The sequence below is a fragment of the Montipora foliosa genome, chromosome 4 (genome assembly GCF_036669935.1).
Source record: "Montipora foliosa isolate CH-2021 chromosome 4, ASM3666993v2, whole genome shotgun sequence".
Lineage (NCBI taxonomy): Eukaryota > Metazoa > Cnidaria > Anthozoa > Scleractinia > Acroporidae > Montipora > Montipora foliosa.
In genome coordinates, this window is record NC_090872.1 from 17,942,837 (window position 1) to 17,955,336 (window position 12,500).

The 12,500-nt window shown below is 37.3% G+C and overlaps 1 protein-coding gene across 4 annotated transcripts in view; it reads right to left on the minus strand.

The window, feature by feature from the left end:
• Positions 1-12,500, minus strand: part of LOC138000127 (rho GTPase-activating protein 26-like) — a 30,551-nt gene that overhangs the window by 1,487 nt on the left and 16,564 nt on the right. Inside the window, exons 12-27 of one of the 4 annotated variants that reach the window (XM_068846302.1) lie at positions 11,594-11,634; positions 11,461-11,517; positions 10,684-10,762; positions 10,314-10,353; positions 10,129-10,191; positions 9,710-9,875; positions 9,298-9,356; positions 8,817-8,922; positions 6,510-6,669; positions 5,902-6,202; positions 4,811-4,876; positions 3,893-3,932; positions 3,153-3,218; positions 2,484-2,642; positions 2,073-2,152; positions 1-1,303 (exon numbers count right to left, since the gene is read on the minus strand). The exon at positions 1-1,303 is cut by the window's left edge and continues 1,487 nt beyond it. In XM_068846302.1, the coding sequence (XP_068702403.1) occupies positions 1,212-1,303; positions 2,073-2,152; positions 2,484-2,642; positions 3,153-3,218; positions 3,893-3,932; positions 4,811-4,876; positions 5,902-6,202; positions 6,510-6,669; positions 8,817-8,922; positions 9,298-9,356; positions 9,710-9,875; positions 10,129-10,191; positions 10,314-10,353; positions 10,684-10,762; positions 11,461-11,517; positions 11,594-11,634 (1,575 nt within the window). In that variant the 3' untranslated portion in view covers positions 1-1,211. Of the gene's footprint in view, positions 1,304-2,072; positions 2,153-2,483; positions 2,643-3,152; positions 3,219-3,892; positions 3,933-4,765; positions 4,877-5,901; positions 6,203-6,509; positions 6,670-8,816; positions 8,923-9,297; positions 9,357-9,709; positions 9,876-10,128; positions 10,192-10,313; positions 10,354-10,683; positions 10,763-11,460; positions 11,518-11,593; positions 11,635-12,500 lie in introns of all 4 variants that reach the window. The other 3 variants (XM_068846301.1, XM_068846304.1, XM_068846303.1) reach the window with 3 other exon arrangements.

Consider the following 12,500-nt stretch of genomic DNA (forward strand, 5'->3'; position numbering starts at 1 on the left):
AAGAGAATAAACGTGGATTGATACTTAAATTCACTCATCCTCCCTGAATTCATCTGAGTTAAAATAATAAGCTTCGAGTAAAACACAGTATTCTCTGATTGCACCTGACGTCACAGCGGCCTTGACGTCACGGCGGCCATTGGTGGAAAGAACAATAGCGAAAAGTCTTTTGGGAATTTGACTCTATTATTATACAAAACTTGAGCTACATTTTTCTATTGTTTTGGCACCAACATGTCCGTCTTATCACGTGAGTGCAATCAAAGAATTACTCCCAAAATATTAAAAAAAAAAAAAACCCAACAACAACGACAATAAAACTGCCATGCCAGAGGCACCTTAATGAAGAAAAGTCAAACCAGGAAACAATATCATGACATTTAAAGCGGTTACACAACTTGGGCCAAATGCGATCCTGAATTCGCTCTTTCTACTTGGACACCAGAATTCCAACCCCACAAGAGCATGCGAACCAGTTTGAACGATGATTCAAAATGTAAAAGAAAACCTTTAAAAACTCTCGCACATTCTAAAGGCTTGCACCGAGAATCCACTATACTAGCTTTAAAAACCCTTTTTACGTCTACGTAAATCTCACTAGTCAATAAAATCTCTCGCGCTCGTCGCTAACCAGGAGAAAAATAGTAAACAACATGACTCCCTTTGAACCTCATGACAGTCATTCGTAATTATTTTACAATTGCCCAACTCAAATGGAAAAAAAGCCATTGACTGGTCGCCACGCCAACAAGAGCAACCAATTGACTCATCAGTGACACTATTTCACAATTATTTGCCGAAGGCTTGGTGAATATCGGTGAATAATTGTTTTGTATCATTACATAGGTGATTATTTGAAAAACATGCATTTTCTTACAAACAACAGACCTTATTTACGATAGCCGCCATGTGGGATTTGCTGTTATCATACAAATTAGCTACACACTTCTGAGGGGGCAAACAGCGCAGATAATTTTCAATAATCACCTTTGTAATTCTACCATAATATGTTATTCTGTCCTCATAATCACTTGTGACATGCATCAAGACCTGTCGAGGTGAAGTAAGAAGTAAATTCTTCACAATTTTAGCTAAACAGGTTAAGACGATCGACAGGTCGGATTATTGTCGAGAAAACTTTACAATAAAAAGAAATTCCATTATTAACAAGCAATTAAAATATCCTAACTCTCTCGTAGTTTGATCCAAAGCTATATCATTGGTTCAACATAATTTTCCGGGATAAGACCTGTTCTTCCGTTTAACGTTCCTTCCAACCATCCGGGTTCTTTCGAGGGCCGAACTGTGGAAAAGATTGCAACACTATTTCATATTTCGTTATTTCTTTTGTGATTCAGCATCCTTTTATTTTACATAAACTCTCTCCTTGGGCCTGTTTCTCAAAAGCCAAAAAAATTTTCGGGCTCGAAAAGGAATAGATCAATTTCGATATATTAAAATTCAGTCCAAAACAAAAGGCATCATCTCGAGGCTCTGGGGAATAAACTCATAAAAATCCTTATATTAATTCCCCAGAGCCTCGAGATGATGTCTTTTGTTTAGGACTGAATTTTAACATATCGAAATTGGTCTCTTCGTGAAAATGATCTGCTACTTCTTAAAAACTGTTCTGTAACAACTTTTTTTACCGTGAATCTTTCCATTTTTACATTCTACTAACCAGAATTTTCTTACCCCCCAAATCCCGACAATTTGTGACCCCATTCAAGTAACTCTGCAACCCCATTTTGGTCAACCCAGTCGTGAAAATGCGACCCCATCCAGCGGGACATTCCCCCGGGACCAATACACTTGAAACGTACAACACTGATTTCTGTATAAATTTGTTTTGTAAACATTGTTTTCAGAATCCTGATTTCCAAATGCATTTGTGCGATTTTCATAACGGGAAAATAATGAAATAAGTTAGATGGCTAAAAACCTGCGATCTCGGTCTCTTACGTTTAAAAGGCTGACAATGGAACAAACCTCTTTACGGCTGCAGTTTATTCACTATGGGGGTATGACGAGTACCAATCTTGTGTTATTACAATGGTCGTTACGAAACTCACCGTTGGAGATGACAATGCCAGCATCAAATGACAGCTCGGAACTGTTCTCGGCCACACAAGGATAGACTGTCTTCACTTTCCTACAAAGATTACATCGGAGAAAGAAATACCTTTTTCGTTTTGCAATGAGAATTATCAGAGTGCTCTTCCGTATGGAACTGAAGAGGTGTAAATATTTTTGCAATGACTTAAGTCCTTCAAAATGTACTAAAAAAGCTCACACGATTTCATAGCTCCCTAGCTTACTCAATTTTTTTATTTCTAGTTTGGACTCGCTGTTTTATTACTGCTGGACAAAAGGCCAAAAGCAGTCAAATACCACTGTCATTACCTCACGAGAAAACTAAAATCAAACTTGCCTCTAACCCTACCACCAATGAAAGACTAATGGCCCTCATATGCTGTACTTACTTAGGCGTTTTTGTTTGCGGGGATGGTGTAGGTTCCTCCTTAGGGGGTGGTTCCCGTGGCAGTGGGGGAGGTCGGGTCCCCCATGACTGCAGTCCCCTGTTGAGGTTACCACTCTGACTGCTGACCCGTCGGATCGCATGAGAAGATTCCTTGTCATTCCTGGTTAAAAAAACGTCATGCAAATAAGCACAACTTATAATCTGCACCGTTTGATGAACACCCAGATATCAAATTAACAATAACCAAGCGGGATCACAAGAACAGTGCTCAGCAGTGTGCAATGTTGAAGCGGTGCAAATCAAAATATGTCAGCAGTGTTACATGGCTTGCTTTGCACGTCTGTTGCAGCAACACAAAATACATTGTAATTTGAAGTACATGGAAGTGATGTTGCTCCTGTAGGCTTCTTTCACAAGTGAAGAATCTCCAAAAAAGCCACAAACCTTCACTAACGCCAACATTAAGTCTTAACATTGTCCTATGAACATTCAGCAGCCTGAGAGTAGGATTATTAAAGGAACGGAATGTTCCATGTCTGTCAAGGATAAGATGTCATGGAGTCATGATTCACATTTCCTTTGCGATTTGAAAATAGGTTTGAACAGGAACAATGCTTCAAATGCCGGCCAAACGCTTGCAGTACGCCAATTCAGAACTGTTGAAACTTACATGGAATCATCAATCATAGAAAATGGTCTTGAATCGTTGGCTACTTGTCTGTTTTTAAACTGAGCACTAAAACAAATGAGCAAACAGGCAAAATAAAAGCTTCAAGCCAACAACACACAAACGCTACGTATGAAAACACTGCTAAGGCAATGCCAAGCCTGCTAGTGGTATGCAAACGTTACTCAAACAAAAAGAATAATAAAAATGGTGTCAAGGCTACTGTGACCATTTATAATCAAGGAGGCAGTGTGGTCCAGTGGTTAGGACGCTTGTTTTGAGATCCAGAGTTCCTGGATTCAAGACACGTTCTGACCACTCCTTGAAATTTGTCCCTGGTTCAACTTCTCAGCTGCACGTGTAAATAGCCAACTGATTTGCCTGCGGCTGGTTGGGATTCTAAACAGTTATTGCTGTTATTCTGTTCTGTGCTGTTCTGTCGTTTTGTTGATTGTGTTTCATTGGCCCTGAAAAGCCCCTATGGAGAGTTGTCAGTTAGAATGTATTGTATTGAACTGTATTGTAACTACAAAAGAAATCTGAAATGTACAAAATGTACCCCAACTGTGAGTCTTCACAGGGTTCTTTTGAACAACTGACAAGACCACTTAGTGGAAAAGATAATAACAAAAGCATGTCATGAATAAGCTACAGTATAATGAATAACAAAGTCAACTGTACCAGGGTTACCCTGACACAAAATAAGAAAACAGTTTATTTGTTTATTATAACAATGTACTTACACTACATCCGGTCTCTTGGGGGGTGGAGTTGGTTTTCCAGCTAAAGTAAAACAAATTCAACACAAAAATTCATTCAAGGTATTAAAGAAGGAACGTGATTTCTCAGATTTTTTTAACTGATGAAACTGTCCCAATGCCCACAAGCAATGTATTCCACAGCTACTGCAGGGTGATAGGACTTTGTAAGATAAATTGATCATTCACTTTTCTTGCAGTGTACATTGATAGATTTCTTTTTAAGCTATAGATTTGATTTTGTGATACACTACCCAAATCACTAATACCAATTCACACATGTCAGATTGACTAAAGCATCAGTCATTTTGAAAATAACTTTATTTGAAAAGGTGAAAGGCACAAGCAAATACTACCACGTAACTGTGTGGGTGTCATAGCATCTACATGTAGCATGACCTTGAATTTTTGAAAAGAAAAATGGAAACAAGGTCTTTACCTTGAGGCAAGCCATTTCCTTCCTCAAGAAGCAGATGCATTGGTCAAATTGACCACTAAAAAAAGCTTGGAGATTTACGGGAGTGTGACATCGTGGGACTCTTTTGGTAGACAGTACATGTTTGTATTCAACTCTAACCACAGACATGAGCAAATGGAGAGAATGATGCTGATGCATCAATTCTACATGCCACTTGCAGGGGAAATGCTAATGCTATAGGATGCACTGAGGCTTAACCTAATAGTTAAATATTTAGTACTTTTTGTAGAGGCCAATAAATATCGTCCACAGAAAACTCTAAACCAGCACAGGCTGTTTTAATTTCTCATCAAAATTGCTGACAGATTGTCCCCTATATTTTTCTTTTGTCATCAAAAAATGCATGGTGGAACTGGATGAAAATAACAATATTAAACTACCATCTCTTTCTCTCCAGAAATCTCTTGGTGAAAGGGGTGCCTTGCCTTCACTCTGAGGAGTTGAATTTGTGCTTGATGGGTCTGATACACTGCTTAGATCCTCTTCAGAATCTGCAACCAAGGAGAGGACACATAAAAAAACAAACAGTCAAGCCCTTTAACACTGTCAGTGCATAAACAAATCCACAGCCAAATAGAAATTTAAAACTATTTTAAAATTATTCTTTAATATGATAGAGAAGTCAACCTTGGCAGTCACACCAAGATGATATAAAACTACCGCTGGTCCATAAAAAGCTACAGAAAATGTAAACTCTGCTCTGTCCAAACGTCAGCACTCATTTTATAGGCATGTCTTAAGAGGGGTGACTCTTAACTACCAAACTGTTGCTCTGGACCCCTTCAAATAGTCATTTCTTTAAGTCATTTAACTCCACAGTTATCCTTTTTTGCCAAGCAAGTTCTATTTAACATTCCTTTGTATGGTTCGACTTACAACCACATTTGGTGAATCATGTAACCAAAACAGAAAATGCCTAAAAACTCAGGGAGTTAACTATGTTTTTCACAAATTCTTAACACAACAGTATTAGAAGATTCTAACAGAAAATCTGTAGCACGGATTTTAAAAGAAATTATTTCTGAAAAAATTATGTCATAAGGCACTCATTTGATACACTTTTCAAAAGATCTGCTCCATTTTTTGCCTAAACCAGCCAGACTTAGTATTTTACTCTGTCTAATGCCAGACGATTTTACTTGTCAACGGGGAACCCATGGGAGTCCATGGGTTAATCACTCACTGAAAAACTATGTCCCCATCTAAGCTTTAGCTATTAGTAGAACAGATCTTGCCATATTTTGAAACTGAAGAATGGCAATTTATGTACTGGATCTCACTTACTTAAAGATTAATCAATAACCCCAAAAGTAATGAACAGTCAATTTCTTGTTATGGGTATAAGCTTAGTTAAACAGAAAGTGTAGGTAAAACGTTTTTGATTGTTACCCAGTTCTCCAAATCGGTACCAAAGGAAATGAATGGAGAACAGTGCGAAGAATGTGTATAGTGATGTTCTAGTTTACGGACTACATAACTTGGGCCTGATATACAGCAGCTGAATGGATCAAATTACCTGACACAATCATGGCTTTAACTCTTGGCCGGGCAGCAGGAGTAGGTTTGTTACTGGGTGGGGGTGGGGCACAATATCCCTTGGGAGGGAGGAGTGGCTTGGAGGATGTAACATTTTTGTTGTCGAGACATTTTATTCCTGAGTCATCACTGTTTCTTTTCTTGGGCAAAGGTGTTGACTTGTCATTGATATCTGAGGAGTTTTCTGAATCATCCTCCAAGAAAGGATTTGTACTGACTGGCACAGAATTTGTGGAGTTGGGTTTGTCTTTGATACCATCTGGACTATCAGGTCCAAATATCTGTGGAGAAACAATAACACAACTGTCACTGACTGTGATATTACGCAGCAAAGAAGTTCACCAATCTGCAAGGACGCTGAAGCACTAAAAGTTTACAGAAAACCAAACACAAATCACAGTGAAGTAGCACAGAAATGCAGGTATTTCCTATCATCCACTTCTGGTGTCCAAGGGGGCACTCATGTGGGCAAAAGGGTTAAACATCCTTCTCGGAATGAAAGTTGGAATAATAGAGCAACTTCCCCATAATATCAGTGACTGTCATTGATTCTTTAATAAACCTGCATGTAGATTGTTTCAGACTTACTGTGCTAAATTCCTTTATAAGAAGTTCAATAACTATGCTCTGATACTTTAAATTCATGATTGCTGCCATAGATTCTTCTCTCGACTTCATCAGTGTTGGACCAAAGACAACACCAAGGTTGCTTGCGGCCATAAGATTCTTGTTGGAATGGGCAGCAACTCTGCAGGTCAAAAAATAATTATAAACAGTTTATTGGCTACCTTGAATCTGACTGCCAAAGAACAAATTATTTCTTGGAATCACACAACATACAGATTCTTCGAGAATCGGTCAGCCACAGCCAGTTCCTCAAGTCTTTTTGCATTATCCACATTGATGCCACTTTCCAACCACAATAAAATTAATCGGTTCCAAGCATTTTCCTCTGGGCTGGTTTAAGTGGTGTTCTGATTAGTTATACATGTAGATTGTGTTTTTGTTACTGGAGGTCAGACTGCAACTGGAGCTGGACACAGTTCCCTGCGATGTGTTAGAAAATACCGTATTTACCCTTGTATAAGTCGACCCCCCATTTTTGATGGCAAAAAAAGCAATTTCTTAATTTCTTTGTTCAATCTTACTGGGACAATAATCTTGTATTCTTCGATTTCTGGAAATGTGGATACACAAAAAAATCAGGGCCTCAAGCGCTTAATAGTTTTGTGGTTCAGCAGTTGTTGTATGTGCCGGGAAATTTTGTCCTTGAGTTTCAAAAAAGTTCGCAGAAAATCGAATATGTAAACCTCAAACTAACCTGTTTCGTTGTTCAACGATAAAGGGCTTTAGAGGATAAGCACAACATCACAGAAGCAGGAGTCAATCTTTGAAAATAACTTGCTAACAATGCGAAAATGTGCAAGGTTTAATTGGTCCTTGACTTATCATTTCTCATATGACAAAAACAAAACTCATAAACCAAACAATACGAAGTTTGCAAAAGCATTTAAATCAGCCAGGTTTGTATAAAGAATAAAAAACAATCATTACCAACCAGCATTTTCACACAACACGAGTTACACTGCTTGCACGCAAACACGAGGTATTGTGCCAGGCTACTAAGCCGTTGAATGATCGCGTTTGTTTGAAGAAACAGAAATGCCTTTTAGAGCTTTGCGCCTTTGAAAAACGAAAATTTCCAGTGTCTATTTCAAATTTGTGCTTGTGAGTATCTGCAACATATAGATTTGGACAAATCCTTTTTCATTTCAACGGGAATTGCTTACATTCATTTTGAAGTCTTTTGTCATTTTTGTCTTTTGTCGGCTTTGTCCACTGCGTTCGTTATGCCCAAGACAACATTATTATGTTAATTTTGAATAAATTACTTAGCTGGAACTTGGCTCAAGATCTTTGACCCGTGTATAAGTCAAGGGCGATTTTTGGAGCTTCTTTTGAGGCCATAAAAGGTCGACTTATACACGGGTAAATACGGTACTTGTAATAAATTTATTGTCCTTATTCCTACATGTATACAAACTGCATTGAAGTGCTCATTTTCTAGAACTGTGTAAGTTCCTCACAAAAGGCCCAGCACGTTAAGTAATGTTTAAAAAATGCGCAGCAGTGTTTTATCGGGGTTTAAAAACATTAGGTGTAGCCGAGTGTTTTTAGACCCGATAAAACATGTGCTGCGAGTTTTTTGAACAGCTTCTAAAACATTCCACAAAGAGCGTGTCCCTCTGGACTCAAACAATGGTTCAAATTGTGAGAGGTAAATATTAGCATACAAGAAAAACAAGCTAAATAAATAAATAAATAGTTTATTAACACTTCTGGCAGTTGAAAACTGAATTAACAGTGTAAGTCACAAAATAGTAATTGCAAGCTAAGTCTAACTACAATTAATGTGTATAAGCTAGGTCTAATTACAATAAAAACACTAATAATTAGTCCACATTCATGCGAATCTAAATGTGAAAAAGTCATTTGCTCTTTTTGTCCTTTTCATAGTTTTTGGAGTTGTGGTGTTTCCCGATCTTAACTGATATGGTATATTTCTTGTTGTAACTTTGGGAGCCAGGAAAGATATGGGGTGGTTCTCATCTCTCATATCAGCCATGAGCTTTTTACACAAGAGTATCCTACGATTTGCTAATGTTGACAAGCTATACCTTATTAGACTAAGTACTCTTTATATAAAGAATACTAACGAGGAGTGTTTTATCAGGATATAAAGCTCATACATGTGACGTTTTATCAAGGTTTTGATAGGCTGTTAGGCTCATGAATTCTTAATGAGTTTTTGAAGCATTTAAAATATAATATAATAATTTTTAGTCTTTAGAATTTGGTAATATGATTTCACAAACGTCACAAAACTCTCCTCACCGAGTTAAATGCCTCATTATTGTCCTTATAAGACTTCTGTTTTCTTCTGGTAGACTTGCCACAAGAGATGTTAAGGCATCTACTCTCTTCTCAAAGGTGTCTTTTTCTAAATCAACACAAACACAAAATTAAATCAAAGGGGGCATACTGTTTGAGTGGACAGAGATCGACGTTGCTACAGCTGTAATCCAAGTTTCACCCCCTTAACTAGCCCCTATTGAAAAGTTAAATCATGTGGTGTTACACCAAATAAAATCCTCAAGTGTGACTTCCTTAGAAGGGAAAGGGTGGAACAAAATTTGGCTAGCAAAAATGTTCTACAGATGAAAATCAAAGAATGAGAAAAAAAAACAAAATGTGAAAGGCATGGGACTGGGCTGGAACAACTTGATGATGGAAACATCCAGAAAATTTATTTAATGATTGTTCTCTAAGCCAGCTGTTACATGGCAATAGCCAACCGTATGAAATGACGACTTACTAACTGCATCCAAGAACTGTTCATGGTGATCGTAAGTAAACAAAGGCTCTGCCATGTTCCTAGAATACAGTAAACAAAATTAATGGCAACTAATTTGTGCACAACTTGCAATGTTCAATCACTTCCAGTAGACCTTGACAATGGCAGTACTTGTACAAATACTGTAAGTAATTTATGGACTCTAGATCAACTGAGTTGCTGTTTTCAAATATGTTCTCGAGAAAGTATCACAGTTTCTACAACAGAATTATTTCCTGATTTCCAAAATATGTTGAATTCCTTTAATTTTATGAATCTAGATTAAGCACTTACAGTACAAAGCCCATAACATGTATTTTACCATGCAAATGCTACCAGATGCTTGAGATTGTACAGAGATGAAAGCTCACATGATTTTTGTTTATTACATTACCTCAAATACTGCTTGAGAGCACTAGTGATTGTCTTGACCTCCCACTCGCAGTCCTCCTCCGCTAGGTCGATTGAAGAAATCTTCTTCTTGTCAATGCATTGAAGAAGGAGATTTTGAACTTTGGACCCCACACCAACAATTCTGTAAAGCCCCTGATCTGTGATACCTGAAATGTGAATTGATACAGTAAATTATTTCTGATCAATCAAATGTAGCTGGAGTGTTTTGAAATGGGTCCTATCTTGAAGGGTTGGTAGAAGGAAAATGTAACAAGGATACTACCTCTCTCCCAACGTTTCTCTTTTTAATCAGGAAAATGTAACAGGTGGAAGTTTGTAATGGCAATACGGTTGTTTGCTTGCATGATTTTTCAAACCTGGGAATGCTTACATCTGACATACAAACAGCTTAAGACTGACCTCTTTTCTCCACTGCTGAAATACAATTTGTGATGAACGTAAGCTCAAGGTCTTTAGTTTCCTCTGAAAACAAAAATTGCACATGTTAATTAATTTTCATCAAACAGAAGTCTGCCAAGACCATTACAATTTGTGTTTTTGATTAACCTCAAATAATAAAAAGCTATCCAATTGTCTTCACTTACTGTCTTTAAACTTTGGAATGCTATTGGAGTCCATATACACCTAAGAAAAAAACAAAAAAGTATAGTAAAATACATGTAAATGGCATCCAATAATGTTAATGCAAAAAAAAAAATTGTGTTAAAAGCCGATGTTTCAGTAACTTTATGACACCATTATAATGACTATTATGACTTCATTATAATGAAGATCAATATTATTTCTAAAGGTCTATAATCTCATAACAAAAGCTCAAAGATATCCTTTTGATTCCTAGAAACTGATACTTGTACACATTGCAGTTTGTAACCTTAAATTCTTGATAGTGGCGTCACTTAGACCCCAAAACAGACAGAAGTATAGCTAATAAATTAAAAAAAGAGCCAAGCATACAGGTTCCTTGCCATCCATAGCTTCCAGCCATGATTTTCTGTCTTCCTCATCTTGTGCTTGCAATAAAATGGGTTGGGTCCTAGTCATAAAGGGAAGAACAAAACTGAGTGACAAGCCTACATGTAGATAGATTGTCATAATAACTACGGGGTCCAATCCTCATAACCCCTTACAAATAATAAATTATTATTTGTAGGATGGAGGTTGTGAGGATTGAACATTAACCCTAGCCACATCAACACTCATGGTTGTACAATGTACACTGTACATGTAATATGACTTGGGATTAAGTTATGTGTTTGTAATGATACCTTCAAAATGCTTAGTAATCGTAGTCCTCTCAGAAAGGACACAATCAATCACAAGCTACATGCATGTGACAGCAGTAATGTACACTGCTGTTATGTTCTGTGCCCAAACTCTTTGAACAACTCCAATATGTATTGTCCTTGCCATTTTGGAACCATCCATCATGATTGGATTGCTGACCAGGCAAGACTTGATCAGCAACCATGTGTGTGGAATTATTGCAGCTGTTCTAAAAGCTTAGACTGGTCAAATGGACTAAAATAAGGTTTAAAGGTCTAAAGTTTATTAACCTCGCTTGTGGTTGGCTGTAAACTAAATCAACAAGTTACTTACAAGCATACATGTAAGAAAAATACTACTATTTACATACCGTAATAATATTGCTATCTACATGTAAATCAATGCGCTTATTTAGAGGAATGTGAATGGGTTAAATACTTTCAGAAAACTATCTACAATTAATTGTACCTTTCAAGCGCTGTTATTTCAAAGGTAAATCTTCTATCAATTGAGTCTGTCATTTTTCTGCAAAAAAATCCACATCCTATCATTACAAATATACTCAAATCTGTACACTGTTCCCAAACATTCCTGTACTTACCTGACACAGGATGTGACCACCATTGTGTCTGTTGATGCATTCTGAAACAAAAGGACAGGAATTATAAAAATTTTACCCTGGTTGACGGAACAAACAATTCCCAGGACAAGACAGGGTACTTCTTTACCAAGAACAATGCTGTCAGATCTAATCCGCTACCCATGTGGGCCTGTTTTTCCATTAGACTCAGGGTTTCTGATATTATGCGATGTTGCGATTTTGCATAGTAAACCTAAAATCGCATAATTCATGAAAAATCGTGCAATTTACGGAAGAAAAGAGCCAAATCTTGCTTCATCTTAAGTTCTCTGATAATTTAAACATTATCTCAAGGCATTTTAGCTTTCGAGACACCAAACATCATCTGGAATGAACGAACAAACTAGCAAAAAAGGAGTTCCATGCATTGTTTTACTTGTCGGAGACCTGGTGCTGGTTTCTGATAGCAACCAACTGTTCATTGGCACAGAATAAACAATCCATTTCTCTAAATAAACCAATCACAATCATTTAGATATTCTCTCAAAATAACGTGATACTTTCCAAGCAGCGTAAAAACTGCTGAATTTTCACTTGCAATGTGTAGCACTTTCTTTTACTTGAAGCAAACATCCTCATGGATAAGTTTGTAGCTACAATGTACATGTAAAATGCCAAGCAATTCTTCACAGGAAAAAAAATCACATGTTCCAGTAAATATTTTGGGGAACTTGACGGCTTGAAGTACATGTACCTTAAAGGAATGCTTAATGTTGACAATGGTCTGTTTGTTCTTCGTGCAACATAGTGACGTTTGTGGTGGACAAACTCCCTGAAGCTGGGTCTTGCGACACAAGAAATGGATTGTGCTAATAACTTAATAACTTAAAAACTTATATAGTGCATGCTTCATGACAGAATGATCGCA